Source organism: Benincasa hispida, chromosome 4 (genome assembly GCF_009727055.1).
Source record: "Benincasa hispida cultivar B227 chromosome 4, ASM972705v1, whole genome shotgun sequence".
Classification (NCBI taxonomy): Eukaryota; Viridiplantae; Streptophyta; class Magnoliopsida; order Cucurbitales; family Cucurbitaceae; genus Benincasa; species Benincasa hispida.
In genome coordinates, this window is record NC_052352.1 from 67,321,641 (window position 1) to 67,344,684 (window position 23,044).

Here is a 23,044-nt window from a genome sequence, read left to right on the forward strand (position 1 = left end):
TTGGTGAATTTAGCAGAGGAAGGAGGAAGCACGGATCGAGTAGGTGATAAGCAAGTGAGGGGGAAAAAGGCGCTATCACATAACATGATGCTTATCGTTTAAGAGACTCTATACGATCATGTAGGTTTTACTGAACGATCGTTTAAGAAATAGTATGCGATCATTTAGCAAACTCGGCACACACTATGATCGTTTAGAGAAGTTATGCGATCATGTAGGAACTAGTGTGCGATCGTTTAGGCGCGAAGTGGATGATCGTTTAGGTGGAGAGTGACTATCGTAAGGTTCTCAAAATGCTTAAGCGATAGTTTACGATTCACCAACGCGATCTTCTATCTTTTTGCGGACGAGCAATTGAATTCTCGATTCAAAATGAAACAATTTTATTTTTATTTCATCGATTACAATAACCAACGCTGGCCCACTAACCCACGTCCAAACGTGATTTTTGGCTTAATTATCATATAATTAATCAATTAATTAATTAATTAATATAATCATATTACATTTTTATTCTATAGTTTGATATCACATATCTACTATAGTATTTTCTCCTTTACTTGATATAAATTATATTTATATCTAATTTTCTCTAAAATAATGTATCTCATACATTTAGCCAATTATATCATATATAATTAATCAGTCCAATTATATCATATATAATCAAACTTCCTCTTGTAATTTGAACATTTCAAATTAACCCAAACACTGGTTCTCGACTTTATCCAAGCTACTCATGGGACTTAATGGAATGTGGCTCGAAGCTCCAACGGTCCGTGAATAGCTGACTAAACTCTTTAGCCACAAGATCCACCATCCGTTAACTGTCAGGCATTCCACTAAAGACCAACAGCTAAACTGTTCTATCCACAAATATATTCCTGTGTCCATCGAATATAACCAATCATGAGTACGATGACCCTTCACAGATGCTCGTAAGTACAGTTGGCTCAAATTACCATTTTGTCTCTATAGTTACATCTCACTCAAGTACCACTGATTCCTCTAATGAACAATACAACATAGTCCAACTATATGTGAACACCTCTCGGGCCAAGAGAAGTGTGTGTGGCGCCACATCATTCAAGCCCCGGAATCAGCCCTTAATGAGCTATCTATCTACTTACCCCTGTCTTCGGGGAAGGAGTGAATTCCATCTTGTGTAGCTGAGTTCCCAGCTCCCAAATCAGACGAATCCCCAAAATGGTAGGTTTGAAACGGCGACCTGGCCACTCGCACCCATACAAATCAAAGGATCACCCTCAATGGCAGGAGTTCCCAACTCACTCAAGATTGAGGTCATGTTACCTATGGTCATCCTAGTGAAATGAAATCTCTATCATGAACGGTGTTATATAACGAGACGTTAACATTTCGTGGTTAGGTCTTATACAAACTCTTTGTATAGGACGCCCCCGCTCGCATGTCCCCAACATGAATGATTAGGATCAGACCATCTGTGATAAATCACAATACTTGTGACCATTCCACAAAGCGGGCTGCATCCGTAGCATTACCAGGATAAGGTTTCCCTCTTATATCCATATCCTACAGACCATTTTGGTTATCACTCAAGACATGATCTACTTGTATGTCACCACATACATGCTTGAGTCACATACAGATAACTAGGGATTTTATGTTTATTGGTTTGTGGTAAAACAAATAAAACAAGCTGAGCAAAATACAAGATGTGAAGTAAATATCATATATTATACAACACAAACATTTATACAAACTGTTTATAAACTACAGGACACGAGACTTTAGGACATCAACCCCAACAGATGGAACATCAAGTGTTTTTTTTTATTTTTTTATTTTGAGAATATCTAGACTTAATGTTGTTGTTTTCTTTTATCTATTTTCATGTTTTTTTAGTAACTTTTATATATTTGAAGTGTTGTTTTTCTTATTGTAATTATTTTCTTTTAATGAAGAAGCATGGATCATTTTCATATGTTTGACAAATGGTGCAACTACACATACAATACTTACAAATAAAAAATACTTTTCTAAATTGGCAATGCTAAAAGCAAAAGTAAATACAATATCAGGTTTTGCAAAGTTGATTAAAGGTTTTGGAAAAGCAAATATTATTTTCCCCAGAGGAACAAAATTTACAATTGACAATGCATTGTTCTCTAGTCAATCAAAGAGAAATCTTCTAAGTTGTAAAGATATACGTTGCAATGGTTATCATATTGATATTGATAGTAAGAATAATATGGAATATCTATATATTGTCTCTATTGTCTCAAATGAAAAATGTATATTAGAAAAATTGTATGCTTTATCTTCTGGATCATATTATACTTATATACAAGTAATTAAAACATATGTAACAATGAACCTGAAGTTCATGAATCCAGACATATTTACAATTTGGCATGACCAATTGGGTCATCTAGGATTTATAATGATGAGGAGAATTATTGAGAATTCAAATGGACACTCATTGAAGGACCAAAAGATTCTTCAATCTAATGAAATATCATGTGATGCTTGCTCTCAAGGAAAATTAATAATTAGACCATCACTAGCTAAAGTGGGGACTGTATCACCTGCATTTTTAGAACGAATTCATGGTAATATATGTGGACCTATTAACCTATTAAGTAGACCATTTAGATATTTTATGGTATTAATAGATGTATCCAGTAGATGGTCACACGTGTGTTTACAATCAAGTCAAAATCTTGCATTTGCAAGATTACTTGCTCAAATAATTAAGTTAAGAGCACAATTTTCTGATTATACAATTAAGACCATTCGTCTTGATAATACTGGTGAATTTACATCGCAAGTTTTTGATAATTATTGTATGTCAATTGGGATAAGTATCGAACATCTTGTAGTTCATGTTCATACACAAAATGGTTTAGCATAATCATTTATAAAACGTTTTCAGTTAATTGAAAGACCATTACTTATGAGAGCTAAACTCCCTTCATCTATGCGGGGGCATGCATCACTTGTACACATTAGGCCAATAGCATATCATAAATACTCGTCATTACAATTAGCTTATGATCATGAGCCAAATATTTTCTATCTGAGAATTTTTAGGTGTGCAGTATATGTTCCAATTGCTCTACCACAATGCACTAAGATGGGTACTCAAAGGAGGTTAGGAATAAATATTGGATATGATTCCCCATCAACTATTAACTATCTTAAATCTCTGACGGGTGATGTATTTGCTGCACGATTTGCTAATTGTCAATTTAATGAGACAAATTTTCCAATATTAGGGGGAGGAATTAAGATATTAAAAAAATAAATTACAAGAAATGCATCGTTATTGTCTCATTTAGATCTCTGTACAAATCAATGTGAACTTGAAGTTCAGAAAATAATTCATTTGCAAAATATAGCAAATCAATTACCAGATGCATTTATAGATGCAAAGAAAGCAACTAAGTCACATATATCAGCTGCAAATATTCCATAAGAAATTGATATCTCAACACAACAAGTTGTCAATAATGAGTGTGGAACATCCTATAAGCGTGGTAGACTAGTGGGTTCCAAAGATAAAAATCCTCGAAAACGAAAAATAATTAAAAGTGAAAAAATATTTGGTTGAGGATGTAAGCACCCATGAAGAAATCCTCAACATGACTAGTGAGGAAGGTGAAATGCCTAAAGATGAAAATGAGATGTCAATAAACCATGTCATGACAAGAAAAAGATGAAATCGAACTAATGTATTTATTGACAACATTTTTGTGTATAATGTTGCTCTTGATATTATATTTGAAAATGAGGATCCTGAACTAAAATCTGTTGAAAAATGTCAACATAGAAAATATTGGCTTCAGTGAAAGAAGCAATCAAGGTAGAACTAAACTTACTTTAAAATGGCTGGTTTTTGGACCAGTAGTCCAAACACCAAAAAGTGTCAAACCTGTAGGATACAAATGGGTATTTGAGAGAAAAAGAAATGAAAAATAATGAAGTCACAAGATACAAAGCAAGACTAGTTGCACAAGATTTTTCACAAAAACTTGGTATTGATTATGAGGAGACATATTCTCCAGTGGTGGATGCAATTATACTAAGATATTTAATTGACTTGACTATGTATGAAAGTCTGGAATGCGTCTTATGGATATAGTCACAACATATTTATATGGATCTCTCGATAATGATTATTTATATGAAAATCCTGGAAGGATTTAAGGTACCTGAAACATATACATCAAATTCTCAAGAATGATATTCAATAAAGTTACAGAGATCACTATATGGATTGAAATCTAATCAGGACGGATGTGGTACAATCACATGAGTGGATAATTATTGAAAGAAGGATATCAAAATAATTCAATATGTCCATGTGTTTTTATTAAAAAATCACAATCAAGATTTATTATTATAATTGTATATGTTGATGATTTGAATATAATTGGAACTTCTGAAGAGCTTTCAAAGGCAATAGAATATCTTAAGAAAGAATTTGAGATGAAAAATCTCAGAAAAACAAAATTTTGCCTTGATTTACAAATTGAGCATTTAGCAAATGGAATATTTATTCATCAATCAACTTATATAGGAAAAATTTTGAAAATATTTTATATGGACAAAACACATACATTAAATATTCCAATGGAAGTCCGTTCATTGGATATAAAGAAAAATATATTTCGACCTCGAGAAGATAGTAAAGAACTTATTGGACCTAAAGTACCATATCTTAGTGCATTTGGTGTACTTATGTATTTTGTTAATAATATAAGACCAAATATTGCATTTTCAGTAAATTTATTAGCTAGATATAGTTCTTCTCCTACAAAAAGACATTGAAGCGGAATTAAGCATATACTCTATTATCTCCGAGGAACAATCGATATGGGTTATTCAAATAAATCAAATTTTGATTTAGTTGGTTATGCAGATTTTGGATATTTATCTGATCCACAAAAAGTTAAATCTTAAACAGGTTATCTATTCACATATGGAGGAACTGCTATATCATGGCGATCGGTGAAACAGACCATAACGGTCACTTCCTCAAATCATGTTGAAATTCTTGCAATTCACGAGGTTAGTCGATGTATGACTAAGGTCAACGGCTCAACACATTCGTGAAATGTGTGGCTTGTCTTCTAATAAAAATCTTCTAACAATATTATACGAAGACAACACAGCTTGCATAGCCTAAATCAAAGGAGGATATATTAAAGAAGATAGAACAAAACATATTTCACCGAAGCTCTTCTACACTCATGGTCTTAAAGAAAATAGCGACATCATTATATAACAAATTTTTCGAAGGATAACTTGGCAAATTTATTTATAAATACATTACCAACCGCAACTTTTAAAAAATTAGTGTACATTGGAATGCGAGGACTCAGAGATCTTAAGTGATGTTTTCATGAGAAGGAGTAAATATATTGTATTCTTTTAAAAGTATGTATTATATGAAATATATACTCTTTTTCCTTCACTAGGGTTTTTTTTTTCCATTGGGTTTTTCCTAGTAAGATTTTAACGATGTATATTTCATATATATATATAGGCATCTAAGGGAGAGTATTATAAATATCATAAAAATAGATGTCCAATGTTTAGTGTCCTAAAAGCCATGTGTCATTTTTTATGTTGTTCCCGTGTAATAATTCATGTTTGGTGTCCATGTAAGTCTAGATCTTACTTGTCACTTTGTCTATAAATAGTGGCATTTGGTGGATCTTAATATTATGCACATTGGTGAGAATAAAAAGAAATTTTCATATTTTTCCTATTTTCTTAAATTCCTATTTTCTATTTCTATTGTTACTATTTCAAAAAAAATATAATTTTAGTTATTTATAAATTTAGTTATATTTTATTATTTTATTATTATTATATTATATTATAATTTTTCCATATCCTTTATGCTTTTTGGATTATTTTGTACAAATCTCCAAATAAAATGGCATCAAATGGCATCATGAATTCCAAAATTGAAGTCGAGTAATAATACTTAATCGTTTCGGGTTGTTAGATTCTATTCTATGTTTGAAGTTGACCATCCAGTCTCCTAAAGTTTCTTTACAATAAATTAGTGTCAGAGCTTAAAATGAGTGTCTCACTCATATCGTCCCTTCATGTTTGAGAAAGACACGTTTAGTCATAGTGTGTCCTTTCTTTACTATCTCTCATATATCTTGAGAACTAATGAAACCCTTCATCTTCATGCTTCAATCTTGTTCTTGTTCAGCATAGGATCTTAATTTCTAAAAGATGAATTGATGAAATTTTATTGTTAAGTTAACATAATTTACAACTTTTTTAAAATTTAAATCAATCATTTTTCTATGAAAAATTTAAATCAATCATGTAGTAGGATTGAAAATTAGACAACTAAAAAAAATAATAAATCAATATTAAGGTAGTAGATTTGGACTTTGATTGGTGATAGCAGACTTGCTTTTAGATGTATTTTTTATTAAAAAATAATAATAATAATAATAATAAACTAATATATCAGCCGGTCAATTTTGGTCGGTCGGATCAGTTTTGGTGCCCCTGTGCACACCCCTAATAGTAATACATTTACCGTTTGTAAAATCACATAAGAAATCCAGGCACTCTGAAACTCAGAAATAGAAGGGTAAATCAAATCAATGAACTAGAAAATAACCCCCAAAAAGGAAAAAATAGTCGGGAGGGGGGAAATCTTTCCATAACTAGGAAGTATATGCTTTCAATGTCTTGCAGACGAATGTGGATTCAAAGTAAGAAAGAAAAGAACCAACAAACAGTTGAAACATTTTTATTCGATTTAGAGGTCACTGATTTATGTACATAAGTTCTATATATATATATAAAAGAATGACATTGTTGATCGTTATACAAAGTTTAGCACTATTATGATTTCGTGTCAATAAATGGAAGACAAGAATTTCTCTTTATATTTTTCACTTACAGTATCCATTCCAGAAACGAAGTAGACAAATCCACTTATGCTCCACAACTTGTAAAGAATTCCTTCCCCTCCGTCTTAGCTTCTTTGTTGTCTTCACAGTTTTTAAGCATCCATTATTGAGTATGGGGCCTCTGCCTAACGAACTTTATTCACATGGAGCTCTGATGTGTTGTTCTTCATAGGCCTAACGTACCGATAAAAAAACAAATAAATGTAGTTAAAAAGAAAAGAAAAGAAAAAGTAGCTTGGGGAGACAACCAGTTTTTTGAATCACTTTAGCATACCCAATTCGCCCACATTTCAAATGTAGAAGTGAAGAAGTGTGCTTTTATCAACATTAATTTACTCCTCACTATCATGGACGTTCTTCTGTGTTGTGAAATAGACAAATAAGCAAGAAAGAGTAAACAATAAAGATTGATAAAAGAGATTTACGTGGTTCACTAACAGTGTATTAACTACTTCCCGAGGCAGAAGAAAAAAGCAGTTTAATAACAGAGAAAAATATCAGATAACACAGTTTATAGAAGCGTCAATTGAGTTAGAGAATTTATAGATGACACCTCTCTTTGAGACATTTCCAATATAAAGAGGACTCATTGCTCACCAGTTTGAGTTGTAATTCAGAAATTCTTTGCTGTCTCTGATTAGCAAAGAACTTCAGTGACTGCAATGAAAATAGGAAAGTCAGCAGAATCTAACAGCCATATTTACACAAACTGGGTCATTTATATTAAGTTATTAACAGAACAAGGAACAGAAGTTTAAAACAACAAGGCTTCACTTACTCCAATTCTCTGCATCTCCAAGGACCTACTTAATGCTTTTCTTTTAGTCAAGAGATTCTTGGGCACTGAATGTAGAGGTCGTTTATAGTTCTTTCCACGGAAAATAATTATTGCATAGCCTTCTTTTAGTTTGTCCACGGATACTAAAATCCCACCACTTTCTGCTTCAAGCGATTTTGCGGTATAAATAACCTGATTAAAAGCTCTCTGCATGGTAACCACCTTTACTACCTCTCTGTGTTTCCAGTGTTGATGCAAGCCTTCAATAACACCATCAAAGATACCACGCCTACCTAAAGTCACCAAAAAACCGAAACTAAAGAATAAACATGGGGAAAAAAATAATGCTGTACTATTTACCTTTCATTGCATAGTTTGCCACAATTTAACCCTTCTATTTAGTTTTTTCATTTCCTAAGGTTAATCGAAGTTATGCTTGATGATAATTACATGAGAGCAAAACAATAGGGCATCTTATGTTTTCATCGAAGTAAATTGAAGCAACTTTATATGTTTTCAATAAGATTCTAAAGGTGCTCGGGTACTAGGCATTAGAACCTAACAAAAGTCCAACTTAACGGATGGAATCAAATTTGAACTAGATACCGAGTGTTAAGCAGCTATCCATCTTCAATCCCATCTTTCTAAAACATATTCTCTCCTCATTTGTAATAAATTCCTGATCTGCATCTGGCTCAACATGCCTCCAAGATGCATTCAACTTTGTCAACTCCTTTATTGACTTCTCTACCTTAAAGTTCAGCTGCAAAATCCCAATAAGAGAAAAACATCGGCAGGTCGTGATAACAGCTTAACAAAAAGGGTCAATTCAGATATTAGCGCATAAAAGTCAACCCTACATTGCTAAGTCTTCGCTCTTGCATCCTTAACTCCCTAATTATTTTTCCCTTTTCAGCATCTGCTTGAAGTTTTGATTCTGTGCTTCCAGTTGACAAATCTTGATACTCCACTGTGATATCCTTAAAATCTGATAGAGTTCCAGCCTTGGCTCTCTCTTCCATGTTTCCAGTGTCAAAACAGAAAAGTTCACTGGCTTTTAGCCGTGAATTTTCCTCGTGAAGTTGCCATCTTTGGAGCTCCATTTCTCTTTGAATTATTGAATTGGCAACTCCAACAGGTAGGAAGTCCTTGCCACGGTAAAGGATAATAAGAAATTTGTTGCGCAGCAGCAATGTTCCTCCTGTGAGACTCTGAACCAGTAATAGTTATTTAATGCAATAACATCACCCCATGCTGCATAACACACTAAACCATAGCAGGGGACACAAAACACCATAAGCATAGTTTAGGACAACAACCAGATGTCTCCAGTCCGTACAAAATTTAAGTCCAAACATCCACACATAAGATAGATATGTGCTCTACCATAAACTGAATTAAGCAAGAAATCCAGTTAGTCCTTAGAGATTAGAGCGTTTTGCTTAGCTCTCTTGTTTATTGGGAGGAGTTACCTCCTTTTTGTTCCCTGCTTTCAATTTTTTCTCTTTCATGAAAATTCTATTACTATCTAAAGAGAGATTAACTATAAATTCTTACAAGCAACTTTCAAGCAATTTGAAAAGATTTCATAGATACAAGATTCAGACAATGATTTTGATGCTTTATTCAAGTTGACGTTCATTTAGGGACGATGTTGTTAGGAATCCACACCTGCAAAGAAATCCCCAACAATTTTCCCAAGAACAGAGCAATGCTCTGGTATGTATTATTTATGAACTTCAAGGGAAAATTACAAGATGAAGGTGATCATAAGTTCTATAAACAGAAAGCAAACAATAGCAAAAGATACCCTAACCTCCAGTACATTCAAGAGGGCTGGAAAATCCTCTCCACCAAGCACTCGCTCACTACCAGGAGATACCCTGCCTACACCTACGGGCATAACCCCTTCTTAAACCCCTCCTTCAGCTGGTCCTCACCTCTAACTAACAAAAATTACATTTCATCTCAGTCTTCCTTTCCCCACTATTACCTTTCCTACCCCTACGTTTATAAGTATTTATAATTGGGGGCCTTACAGATGTCTTTCATATATACTAGAAAATTTTCAATTATTTCACATTCAAAGTCTCACAACTTATACATTTCTAGAAAACTTGCCTTAAGTTCACATGCCATCTGCTCATTGTTTGTATTTGGAACCCCCCACTTCAAAGCAATCTTAGCTATCAGACTTTTCTCCCACAATTTTAAGATGGCAGCAGCTAACCCTTGAAGTTTTCTGTTTCTCCCTTCAAATATTTGGAAAATAACAAATTAGTGAGCATACAGTTACTTTCAGAAGGAGAGTAAATATACAATGAACCAAGTGGATAATATTCAATTGAGCCATAATATAGCAGGGTCTGTATGTAGCTATGAACATGCACACACAACATCATAAGCAGAGTGCAAAATATTATTTATCCACAAATGAAAATGCATGTCGATTGGGGGTAAAGTTTAAACCATTCACCTTAAAGATTAGTTTATGTGGGAGAATAGAGAAGAAATATCAGATTTGACTCGGTTCATATGATCATTAACCATTCTTTTAAAATTATGCCAAGACATTTCTACACTGTTAGATTAGAAGTCGTTGTACTAGACCAAGTAGTTAAAGAAAAAAATAAGAAACAAACAGGTTAAGGTGAACATTTCATTGTGTTGCTTGCGACCTTCACTTAAATTGCTTAAGTTTTGCCGTGTCTTCCCATAAATTTTAAGCAGAAAAACCAGCTATTCAAAACCTTCTACCTTGATTTTTACCTTCGTCCTATCTTGCCTAACATTGCAACTGAAGAGCTCAAGAAAAATTTGATTGAATGAAGAAAAACAACAAAGTTTATACCAAGGACAAAATGAGTAGGTAAGGAATGTGCTAGCTTCCTCAGATGTAGTAGTTCAGCATCTGTAAGATTCGGTTTAGTAAAGGGTGGACAGCGCCTAAATGGAGGCATATATCCAGGAACCACCTCTGGAAGCATGTCAGCATCAACCGGCAGAGGTTTGTGCATCCACCAATCAATAAAGCGAGGGCCCAAGTCATCTAATAGTCGGTCAGTTTCCCTCTCATAGAGTGATCCACTCAATGGTTGGAAATTTCCTTGATGCATCAAGAAAGAAGTAGAAGTTTCTTCCCATTCACCATCATTGTCGTTTATACTTTGATTTAAATCATTTTCATAATGTTTGCCTGAAAAATCACTGTCCGTTTCCAGCTTTACCGGATTCTGCTGCATCACCTGTGTTTTGGAACAGTAAGAGCTATCTACTTGCATTTCTGTACTATGTTTCAAACCCAGTGGATAATTGCAACCCCGGTAAACAACAAGACCGTTCTTCTTACTCCAGACAACCATACCTCCAGTTTTCATCTGGACAAGAGGAAAAGTAAGAAAGAAAAACCATAACCATAAACAGACATCCTAAGCATAATATGTATGATTATCATATCTGACAGTTAAAAAATGGATGGCAACATAAAGCAATAATTTTCCACATAAAGTTAGCAACACTAGAGCATATCAATTTACTTGTGTCTTCTTTAAGGAAAAATTTCTCGCTGTTATATTGCAAAAGCATTCCTACTCCCAATAAGAATTACTAAATACAAGGGACTTCAAATGATAAGTAGACGACAAGTGAAGGAGACAATGAGGTTTTAGAAGAAGAAAATGAAGCCCAACAAGCTCAATCTAGTTCAATTGAAGCTCGTGCTAAAAATCATTGGGAGAACATTCCAAGTCAATCCAATCATGAGGCAATCATAATGCCACAATGACCAATGAGCTAGAGCTAAGAGATTTCGAGAAGGATTAAATGGTTGCTTCCAAGCTAAGTTTCCAATAAATGATAGAGATGCAACCTTTGAAGCTCCAAGAGTCATAACGAATCTAAAAATTCAGATTCATCCACATATTTAATACTAGATGTATCAATTTATTTCAATATTTTTACATTTATTGAAGGTTCATGTATGAAATTAAAAAAAAGTTGTTGAACCTTGTCAATTAGATGAAAGGTTATGTCCTTTCATAGTGTTTTTTCAATTAGTTTAAATGGGATTGTAATCTCCACATTTTAGAAAAAGACTTTAAATTTGAATGAAAATTTTCTTAGAGTTTAATCTCGCGAGCTTTATGCTTTCCTTGTATTCTTGTGTTCAGAATGCATGTTTTAGGACTTTCAATCTAGTTTGATCAATTAAATCGTAAAGAGTTTGAAATCTTGAAGTGGGGAACAAGTTCTCCTTTGATCAATCTTACAAGCCAAATTTGTTTTAGCTTTCTTGGGGTTATTATCAATTTGTTCATTGGGGTTATTCTTAGTTGTGGAGGTTCACCTTATTTAAGGAGAGTTCTCAAACGTGATTTGAGGTAATTTCCTGGTTTGGGGAGTTCTCAAAATTGAAATAACAAAATACTGGAAGAAAAGTAACCAAAACCAACCTTACCTCAACAATTTCTCGTGCTCTATCCATATTGCGGCTCAAGGGCACATCAAATTTCAGCATAGCAAGCTCATTTCTCTCCCATATGAATTGTATCTTATTCACAACATCTTCAGTAACTCCAACTTTATTGACTTTCACCCATTTCTCCATTTTTGAAGCCGCACTCCTCAACCTCTCAAGCAACATTTTATCAAGATTCAACTCCGCCGAAGTCACTGTTTTCTTCTTAGTCCTCCGCAAAACAATCCCATTATCCTTCTCCCATGGCATTCTCCGGCGAGTTCCAGACTCCTCAAAACCCTCCAAATAAAAACCCCCAAATTCAACCTCCTCCAATTTCATCCGAGTTTCTCCCGAATCCCCATTCTTCTGAAGCTTTCCGATGCTCTTAGCAATTCGTCGCATTGCGTATTTCCCAGTTTTATCAATTCTTCCATCAGCCAAAGCCCTAGAACACTTTTCGCCCCCATTACCATCAGAGCCATTTCTTCTTTCGGGTTTTGCGAGATCCACGCCTTCTTCTTGTTGGGGTTGAAGGTAGAGAGGACCCTTCATCCATGGCGCTGTACGGAGGTTAACGGCGGCATTGGAGGTGGAAGGCGGCTCCGATAGAACAGATGATTGTGATGGTGTAGAAGTGGCGGAAATAGGCTTATGGATGGAGAAGTGTAAGAGAGTGGAATCTGATCGAAAGGATGGAGGAATGAGAATCCTTGGGGAGAAGGAGGTTGTGGGAAGCATAGTTTCTTCCTTGTGGTTTTTCAATGGCGTTTTTCCATAACAGAATCAGAGTGAGAAATCAGTTAATAGACTGTTTTATATGGAGGAAGATGCGGCTGCCGATGACTGGGTCATCCGGTCAGATGACGCCACTGCCCGCCACGTAAGCTTGAGGCTTTCTGTTTAAAAGGGGATTTATTAAAATTAATTTTAGATTAGAATATCATGTTCGTGTTATACTATTACTATTAAGTTTGTTCAATTTAGTCTTTGGTATAAAATAATTTTTTAAAAAGAAAACAGCACTAAAGGATTAAATTCAATATTTATTAAAAATACACAAATTAAAATAGAACCATGGAAGGAATAGAGAGACTTTTAAACAAACTTCAAATATTAGAACCAAAATAATATTTTGACTACTACTTTAATAAGCTCTTTAGCTATTAGAGATAGTGATAAAATAATCAACCCAATAAATTTGTCTTCTTTACGAATTAATTCACCATTTCATTATTTTGAACCTTGTATGATTGACCACGATATAATCTATATCTTAATCGAACCATAAAAAAAAAAAAAAAATGAGTCTCAAGTTCAAAGTCAATAATAAGATAAATAGAAAGAAATTAGATAAATGGATGTGATTGAGTCAATTATAGATTATGATCCATGGGATCTTATAACGGTCGAAAGTGAGCGAGATCGTTCATCGTAACCCAATTTTTAAAGAAATTGAAAAATATTTCATAAATTCTACCAGATGTCTTTGTTCTTTTCCTTCGAGGAGAGGAGACCGGGTTCCATTGGATTTATTTCCAGAGGTATAATTTTCTTTTAATAGTATGGGAGAGGATAATCTGCCAAAGTACATGTTTAATATTTTAATATTTTTCGATTTAGTTTCAAATATCTTAAATTTTTTGCTTAATCTCTGACAAACTGATCTAAAAAAAATTCAATCTATTTTAAAATTGATTAACAATACTAAAAAGAAGAAGAATAGAGGTCCAACTTTCCTATATATTTTAAATAAAAATAAGAAAAGATTTTAAAGAGAAAAAATTATCAAAATATTTATAGAAATAGCAAAATAACATTTATTGATTTCTATCATTATCTATCACATAATATCAGTTATAAATTTCTGTCAATTTTTGTCATTGATACATTCAGCTAGAAGTTTCAATCCGTCTTTATCAAAAAGAATTTTAAAATTTTACTATTTTAGATAAATAATTATTTTTTATTTTTTATTTTTGAAAATCCCCTACAAAATAATAGAGAAAAGAGTGCAATTTAAGAGAATAAATCAATAAAACACGAAAGGGGGGACGGAGAGCAGTTCTGGGTCATCGGAAGAAGGCCGAGTTAATTAAACAGTGGCGAAAATGGAGGATGGTGAAGAAGACGAGTTGAGAGGCTTGGCAAGTGCGTCAGCCCCATCTTTACAACCAAATTTCAAGCCTAAAAGAGTCACCAACGAGCAACTCTCTAAATTTCAGGTGCTCTTTTTCCTTGATTTCCGTTCGAATTTGGGTTTAGGGTTTAGTTCAATGTCATCATTCATTATAATGCTTCTTATCTAACATCAAGACGGGAGGGGAAAGAAAGAAAGAAACTTCTTGGTAGTGAAATTGTGAAAGGTGTTTCTGTATCCAATCACTATGGTGGTTGGAAAACCAATTGTAAATATTAGAAGGCCATGGCCCATTTAGTAACTACGCGGTTTTTAGTTTTTGGTTTTTGAAAATTAAGCACCCATTTTCTTTGGTTAATCATTTACTTTGTTTTCAAAAATCAAGTTAAGTTTTTTGAAAACTAGAAAAAATATTTTTAGAATCTGCTTTTGTTTTTAGAATTTAGCTAAGAATCAATTTTTTTTTAAAAGGATGATAAAAAAATTGAGAGAAAATAGGCAAAAACCACAAATAAAATAGTTACCCGAGGGGCCTACATGATTGGTTGAATAGGAACTGTAGCTTTCACTTTCTTAGCAACGTTTTAATGGCTACTTTCTTTGGCTCCCTGCAGCATTTGCTTCGTCAATTTTCTGATTACTTATGGTTTTGTTAATTTTAATGTTTGTCCCTCGATGTACTTTCCCTATTGCTATCATTACTCTTTATACTATCAATTTAATATGACAGGAGCTTCAAAGGAGGCGACTTCAGATTAAATCAAGGTCAAAGAAAAGAAAGAATACAAAAGGTTTTTCCAGTTCATTGGTATTGTGGTGTAGTTTTTTGTTGAAGGTTTATGTTTTAATTTTGAAGTCTTTGTTGGAAAAGTGGATGCGACTGGAAAATCTCAAATCAAACATCTGAATACCAATGATGAAGTTAATGAAGCTGATTACTCGAGACTTTCCAATTCTGAGGTTGATTTTGGGGAAAAGAGCTCCCATGTTCAGCAAGACAAGACAAAAACTACGTTTCCATCCAAAAAGCTACACAAGTTACATTGGGGGTATGAGATATTATGGTACATTATATATATACGCACATTTTGGTACATTATATACATACACACGCTCACACATACCCACACATGAGTGTCTGTAGTATTCAAGGTAGTCCAAACTGATGGGAACCTCAGTCAAATCTTGTTTCAGAGGGCATGTCTATGAAACATTATCAACCTATAAAGATTAATCCTAATGTGGATGGATTTGATTAGGTAGATCCAGAAAGAGTTACGAGAATGGACTAGACCTATAGGTCAAGAGTACTATTATTTGTAGTATTAAAAGATTCTCAAGTGTCGGTATGTTCCAATTTTTGTGTTTCCAAAGGACGGTCATCTCTTAATATGTTATATTTCCAATGTTTGAAAAAACAGTGTAAATATATAAACATCATTATTTTTATAAATACTATATCTCCGATCAAAATAAAATTTCCAATATAAATTTTTATATTTGGATTTGTAGTTTCTGAGTCATTCATTTGTCCAAAAAGCCAGATAATAATGTGCTGTTGCTGGTAAGTCCCTAGACGAGATTACAGATAAAACATAATTATTATGATGCTTTCGGAAATCTACCTCATTTCATATTTTGATAAGAAAGAAACTCTTGAGTAACGAAAAAGAATATGAAAAAGAGGATAAGACATCCTAAAGGATAAAAGTCAGAGTGCTGGATATGTGATTAGGAATTTTCATTAGTTATGGGAGTTAATATTGTATATGGCCTCTAGCTCGGGTGTGATCCATAAGCTCTTTTGTAGGTTTTTTTTTTTTTAAAAAAAAAAAAAAAAAAAAAAAAAATCTATGAGAAACGAGAGGTACATATACGAAAAAGGGGAAAAAAACAATAGGAGTATATACCAGAAGATAACAAGAACAACCCAAGGGCCGGGTAGAGGGCACCCCTCAAAATAAAGAGAACTACACCATACGAGCCTTTCAATCACTGATAATCATCTTTTTGTGAATTGCCTCTAACTACACCATAAGCTCTTTTGTAGTTACTCAACTTGAGGGAAGTTTTCTTTATCGCCCTGACTGGAAAGATATCCCATCTCTCCTCCTCTTGACATGCTATTTATGTCCTCTCTGGCCATTAATGAAGTTTTAGTTACTTTTTCAGAACAAGAAATTGGAAAATTCGATTCACAACCAAAAAGAATTGGGATCCGATCTAAGAATGGTGAACTCAGAGAGGCCATCTTGAAGGGTTATGTTAAGAATCCCACGTTGAATAAAGGGATTTCACAATCTTTATAAGTTAGATGGGCTACTTGAATTCAAAATAAGATAGATGGGCCACTCCTTTTTTTGCTAATTGGTTTTGAAATAGAATCCTATGTTGTCTTTAATACCCATAGGATGTCATTCGTGTCCTCTCCGGCTGTTAATGAAGTTTTAGTTACTTTTTCAAACAAAAAATTGGAGAATTTATATGGTAAATATAAAATAGACATGAACGCATCTGTTGTCTCATATATCTTCTATAAATTTTTCTCTGGTGTTATTTATATGTTCAGGCTTGACACCAAGGAACCATGGGAGAGGAAGGCAAACATGTAAAAATATATACATATAGGTGGAACGCAGCTGCCAAGTGCTGTAGTGCTGGATTGGGTTTTGGAAATGGAATGATACGGCTCGAAAGGTTTGTATTATGGGTGATGGATCAAATAATGTGTTGAATGGCCACTTATTCACTCAGTTTTATACTTATATCTGCTCATTATTGATCTTACAGACCTGAATTATGTGAAAACTTACACAATGTGGATGACAAAGACTAGACTAAAGATAGAGAAACTGTAACAAATTCTTGTGAATTGCCTCTAGGTATGATGTTGTCTGCATTCGAACATAAAACTACTACATTTCAAGATGATTTAACACTGCTTAGAGAACCATTTTTTGTAAGGTTGTATTGTAAGTTTATCCTTCAACTTGAATGATAATGTGTCTAAATTATGTTTTTGAACTGTGAATTTTGATTTTATGTTGCTTCTTTTTGCTGTTAAAACTGCTCACTAAATCATGAGTGTGACGTGTTTAATTGACAAATGTTAGTTATTTGGCATACCATGAAAGATAAATGACATAAGAAAGCGAGCAAATGATTGAAGTAAAGTAGCACATACAACATTTTTTTTGGATCACTTTTTTTTTTTCGGACCATGATTCAAAATTCTCGAACTAAACTACAAAATCGAGCAGATAAATTAGTTTCTAAATTCACTAATAAAATCTTCAAACTTAATTTAAAAAACATCAAACTCCATACGAAGAAAACTTATCTAGTTAGTCAATGAAAGTCAGGACTTATATTAGAAAAATTTAGGTTGGAAGCATGCAGGGATTTTTGTCCCAAAGACAAGAAAAAAAGAACCTATGATCAAATCAAATGGAGTTGTTAAGATTTGTGATAGATTTTATCTATTAAACTAATCAACTGCAACGTCAGTCAACCAAAAAAACAAACGTTGTTTGACAATTTCCTGATTGGTTCTATTACACAACTAAATTTTCTTTTCTGTCAAGTTATATAACATTTTGATTTAACTTTTAAAATATTTAATTTCGAAAATAAGTTTTTTTAGAAAATTGAAATGTTTGGTAAATACTTAAAATAGACTTTAAAAATATTTCAAAGTGTATTTTAAATCAATTTTATCAAAATAGTTTAAATAAATAATCACGTTCTTGAAAATTAATTAATTTTGGTATTATAATACTTAAATGTTTATTTTTGGGTGTGGAATTATTTTCCATTCTCAATGTGGAGAGCTATACATTAATAACAAGATCTCATATAATAATAATAATAAATAACTTGACCCACAACTTAAATTGAGAGAAAAATATAAATTATTAATTTATATAATTTCGTATAATTTTTTGTGGATGTTAACATTTTACTGATATATTTGCGGATAATCATAAAATTGAAATTTTGATATCATATCATTGCATAGAGTGTGAAAAAAAAGAGAATATATTTGAAGTTTGAATATATTTTCCTGACAAATAAAAACTATTGGCATGAGTGAGTTGGCTCTAACTTGGAAGAAATCTATTAAAACTTTGAACACCTCAAATCCAACAACTTAACAACGATAAGCTAATCCATTGGAATGACATGGTCATTTCCGACAAACACGCGCCTATTAGTTCTTATCTTACCGTCACTTGATACATAAATAAATATTTGTTAAAAGATGACATTATCATCGGACAAATTGATTATTAAAAATAGGTTAAAATATCATTCCCTTTGAAATTTATTCAATTTTAATCCATATACATTCAAGTTTATAATTTTAGTTGGGTGTACTTTCAGTAAATCTTAAATTTGGAAAATTTTCATAGATAGAAAAAATAGAAAGAAAAAAAACATTAATAGATTTCTATTAGCATCTATCAATGATATAAGTTTTTATCATACACTCTGATAGGCTATCAGCCTCTACCAAAGAATATTTAAATTTCGTTATTTTATGTAAATAGTTTTTCTTATTTTTCTATTTTTAAAAATCTCCCCTTAAATTTAGTCTCTCGAAGTAAATTTTTATCGAAATTGATTTAATAATCATAATAATTTTTGTACAATGAAACACAATATGTGAATATGTTTCAAAATTTATAGTGAAGATTTTACTTAAAAATAAAAAGTAATGAATTGATTAAATTTAAAATTTATTTGAATGTATTGAGACAAAAATTGGACATTTGAAAGTATAAAATCTAAAAGTGAACCAAATTTGAAGTATAAGAACAAAAATATTTTAATCTAAAAAAATATATACATATCTTAAAGTAAGTTGGAGTTTGTCCCAAAAAAAAAAAAAAAAAAAAGTTGGGTGATCTCATGTGTAGCCAAATTTCCTTCATTAATTAGTTGTATTTTAAAACAATATTTCTATGACTAAAGAGCATACTTGAGATTTAAAACATGAAACTTCTTTAAAACTGTCTATTTTTGCAAATCAAGTTGAAAATTTGGCACTTTTGAAATTAATTAATTACTAATTACTCTTTTGAACTGGTTTTTCTCTACTAATTCTTTCTTCTAAGTTTCTAATCTTACCCTTCTCTCTATCTCCTCTCTCTCTAACATGCCTAAGTCTCGTCTGAAGCTTTTTGGTTTCAACATCTCAAAAGAGAAAAAAACAGTTTCAAATGTTACAAAGCCGCCGCCGGCGATGGAGTGGCCGGAATCTGAAAATCCCCATGCCCCAAAGTTCGAGTGCCAGTATTGTTGCAGAGAATTTTCCAATTCGCAAGCTTTGGGCGGCCATCAAAACGCCCATAGAGAAGAAAGACAGCTTTTAAAGAGCGCTCAAATGAAATCTTGTCATCGGAATTACATCACAGCTCTGCACGTGCAGAACTGGCTGTCGTCGTCCTTTCCGCCCCCGCCGCTGCCGGCGGTGGTGGGTGGTCCTCCATCGACGGCGGAAATGATTTATGCTATGTCGCGGCCGCTGTTGTCCCAAGAGGTTCGGCGGCAGGCCGGAGATCTTACGGGGGTGATCGGAGTGGTAGGAGATGAAGATGTTTCCGGTTGGAGTTTGGGCCTGGATTTACAGCTTAGTCTTGGGCCTGGTAAGCCTTGACTTGGGCTTTTCTCGATTACGGCCCACAGTGTATAATATTGTTGAACTTTCTTTCCTTTTTTTTTTTTTTTTTTTTTTTTGCATGAAAAGAACTTGAATTTTCTCTACTTGAGTTCAGACAAAAAATTTTAAACAATTTAAAGAAGAGAAAGGTTGTCGTACCTTTACTCATATACTGCTTCCCCGCCCGCTCGGATCAGATTCTATATTTATTTGAGTTTATGACTATTTAAACTTCATTGGATAATTATTTTTTTTATTTTTTATTTTCTTAATTAAGTTCATATACACTATTTTTACTTTAAAATATCTTCTTTTTTTTTTTTATCTATTTTTTACCGATGGTTCAAAAAATTAGGTCAAATTTTAAGAACTAAAAAAAGTAGTTTTGTTTTTGGAATTTGATTAAAAATTCGACCATTCTACTTATAAAAGATATAAATCATTGTAAAAAATGTTGATGAAATATGCTTAATTTTAGAAAACAAAAACAGAGAAAACCAAATAGTTACCAAACACGGAGTTAGTTTTTGGGTTTTTATTTTTAAAAATTAAGCCTATAGACACTACTTACACTACTAAAAATTTTCCTTTGTTATCTACTTTTTATTGATAGTTTAAAAAACCAAGCTAAAATTTGAAAACTAAAAAGGAGTAGCTTTGAGAACTTTTTCTCTTTTTTTTTTTTTTAAAAAAAAGGCTAAGAATCCAGTCATTGTATTTAAGAAATATGCAAATTTTGTAAGAAATAGAAAGAAATAGACTTTATTTTCAAAATTCAAAAAATGAAAAACGAAATAGTAGCCAAACGGGAACTTCCTTTTTCGTTCTAATTTCAAAACTTTCAAATAGTTTTTTTTTTTTTTAGTGATTCAACTTTTTGATATTATATTTTAATTTTTTCAATTTACAAAACAAAATATTTTTATTAATAATTTAACACAAAACTATATCTATCAAAAAATAATAATAAGAAAACTATATCTATTCTGAAACTTGACTAGTAACATGAAATTTTCGGTTTTGGTCCTTTTTTTTTCCCCTTGAAAATTAACCCTATAACTACTCAATTTATCCGTAAATCTTTTCTATTGTTATCTACTTTTTATCAATATTTTAAAAAACAAAACCAATATTTGACAACTAAAAAAAAATAAATAAAGTCTCGTTTAATAACCATTTTATTTTTGAAATTAAGTTTATTTCCTCTCAATTTTCTTACATTGATTTGCATCTTTAAATACAAAAGTTGAAGTCTTAGTTAAATCTCAAAAAAAAAAAAAAAAAAAAAAAACTTTTAAGAAACCACTTTTTTGTTTTCAATTTTTTACTTGATCTTTTAAAACATTTGTAAAAAATACATATCAAATCAAGAAAGATAGAAGTAGAAGGAATCGCAAACATGCTTTATTTTTTATTATTATTATTATTTGAAATTTGACTACGAATTCAATCCGGGTAAGATTCCAATCAGTGTAAAAAAGTGAGAGGAAATAGACTTAATTTTTAAAAATTAAAAACTAAAGCCCCATTTGGTAACCATTTAGTTATTTATTTTTTATTTTTTTTAAAAAAATTAAGCTTAAAGACACTACTTACACCTCCAAATTTCTTCCATTATTATCTTCTTTTTATCAATGGTTTGAAAAATCATTCCAAATTTTGAAGACTAAAAAAATATCTTTTGAAAAGTTGTTTTTGTTTTTAGAATTCGACTAAGAATTTAACCATTGTACTTAAGAAATATGCAAATTATTGTAAGAAATGAGAAGGAAATAGACTTAATTTTTAAAAACTAAAAACTAAAAACCAAAAACTAAATAGTTACCAAACAAGAGTCTTTATTTATTTATTTTGAAAGTTAGGCCTATTTCTTCTCATTTTATTACACTGGTTTGCATCTCTTCTTAAGCACAATAGTATAATTCTTAGCCAAATTCTAAAAATAAAAACTACTTTTTAGTTTTCTAATTTTAGCTTGGTTTTAAAAAACATATGTAGAAAGTAATTAACAAATAAAGAAATCTAGAGGCGAAAGAGGAGTTTGTAGACTTAATTTTTAAAAAACAAAAAAAAATTACCAAACGACACCTAAATTGTTATCAAAATGGCCTAAGGGGTCATTTGGTTGGAGGATTTTCTACATGGAAATTAGACAAACATCAAAATTTTATGTCTGTTTCACAGTTTTTAACTATTTACCTAAGAATAAACTATTCACAAACATCCTCGTTTCCCACAAACAATGGTTTTTTATTCCCTAAAATTATGGGTTTTCTCTTTTTTCCTCTTCATCTGTATTTCATTTTATATATAATTTCACTTTGAATGTAGTTAGTTAATTAATTATTTTTTTATTAATTTAACAAAAATAATATAAATATTTATTTTAATAAATCAACAATAATTTATTAAAATATTTAATTAACTTTTTTTATAATAAAAATTTATTAAAAGTGGAATTATTTTATACATAAATTATTAATTTATAAGCCAACAATATCTTAAATATACTTAACTAGTAAAGTAGGATTAGTTAAACTTAGTTACTATAAAATTCTTTTTTTTTTCAATAATAATAATTTGTTACTTTATTGGTTTTAATAATCAAGTAATTATTTATTGAGATTGATTTACTTGATTATTAAAACAAATAAAGTAACAAATTATTATTATTGAAAAAAATGGAGCTTTATAGTAACTAAATTTAACTAATCCTACTTTACTAATTAAATATATTTAAGATATTGTTGGGTTATAAATTAATAATTTATGTACAAAAATAGTTCCATTTTTAATAAATTTTTATTATAAAAAAGTTAATTAAATATTTTAATAGATTATTGTTGATTTATTAAAATAAATATTCTCTATGGGGTAGTCTCTCTCTGGAGCTTTTGAGGAAATGAAGCATGAAAGTTAAGATTTTCTTCAAAGGTATGACTTTTAGTCATCTAATATTCCAAGAAATTTGAATCAAAAGTCTCTCTTATCCTTGAAAGGCTAAAGGATATATCATATTTAGTGATTAATTTGTATTCTATCCGAAAGAAGGCGTGGTTAACCTTGATGGCGGAAT

General features: G+C 31.7%; 3 protein-coding genes across 11 annotated transcripts; 2 read left to right on the forward strand and 1 right to left on the reverse strand.

The window, feature by feature from the left end:
* Positions 1-6,792: 6,792 nt before the first annotated feature.
* Positions 6,793-12,967, reverse strand: LOC120075230 (chloroplastic group IIA intron splicing facilitator CRS1, chloroplastic). Of its 5 annotated transcripts, XR_005481237.1 has the most exons (9): positions 12,167-12,966; positions 10,562-11,087; positions 9,832-9,962; positions 8,571-8,921; positions 8,317-8,473; positions 7,711-8,003; positions 7,530-7,589; positions 7,207-7,291; positions 6,793-7,106 (listed from the first exon to the last, which is right to left on the reverse strand). XR_005481237.1 is itself a non-coding variant. In XM_039028439.1 (8 exons), the coding sequence occupies exons 1-8, from the start codon at positions 12,905-12,907 to the stop codon at positions 7,068-7,070; spliced, it is 2,298 nt and encodes a 765-aa protein (XP_038884367.1). In that variant the 5' UTR covers positions 12,908-12,967; the 3' UTR covers positions 6,793-7,067. The 5 variants fall into 5 exon arrangements, 3 of the variants coding, with proteins under 3 accessions (XP_038884367.1, XP_038884368.1, XP_038884366.1); XR_005481236.1 differs by having other exon boundaries at positions 7,207-7,589; positions 12,167-12,967; XM_039028439.1 differs by lacking the exon at positions 7,207-7,291 and having other exon boundaries at positions 12,167-12,967.
* Positions 12,968-13,034: 67 nt separating this feature from the next.
* On the forward strand, positions 13,035-17,327 carry LOC120075231. Of its 5 annotated transcripts, none has more exons than XR_005481238.1 (5): positions 14,175-14,391; positions 15,037-15,097; positions 15,178-15,370; positions 16,876-17,003; positions 17,097-17,327. XR_005481238.1 is itself a non-coding variant. In XM_039028442.1 (4 exons), the coding sequence occupies exons 1-4, from the start codon at positions 14,278-14,280 to the stop codon at positions 16,916-16,918; spliced, it is 411 nt and encodes a 136-aa protein (XP_038884370.1). In that variant the 5' UTR covers positions 14,175-14,277; the 3' UTR covers positions 16,919-17,327. The 5 variants fall into 5 exon arrangements, 2 of the variants coding, with proteins under 2 accessions (XP_038884370.1, XP_038884371.1); XR_005481239.1 differs by having other exon boundaries at positions 14,178-14,391; positions 15,178-15,355; XR_005481240.1 differs by adding an exon at positions 13,035-13,049 and having other exon boundaries at positions 14,171-15,097; positions 15,178-15,355; positions 16,876-17,327.
* Positions 17,328-19,215: 1,888 nt separating this feature from the next.
* LOC120076468 (zinc finger protein 6-like) lies at positions 19,216-20,045 on the forward strand. Its single transcript, XM_039030310.1, has one exon. The coding sequence runs from the start codon at positions 19,465-19,467 to the stop codon at positions 19,963-19,965; it is 501 nt and encodes a 166-aa protein (XP_038886238.1). The 5' UTR covers positions 19,216-19,464; the 3' UTR covers positions 19,966-20,045.
* The last annotated feature ends 2,999 nt before the right edge of the window (positions 20,046-23,044 follow it).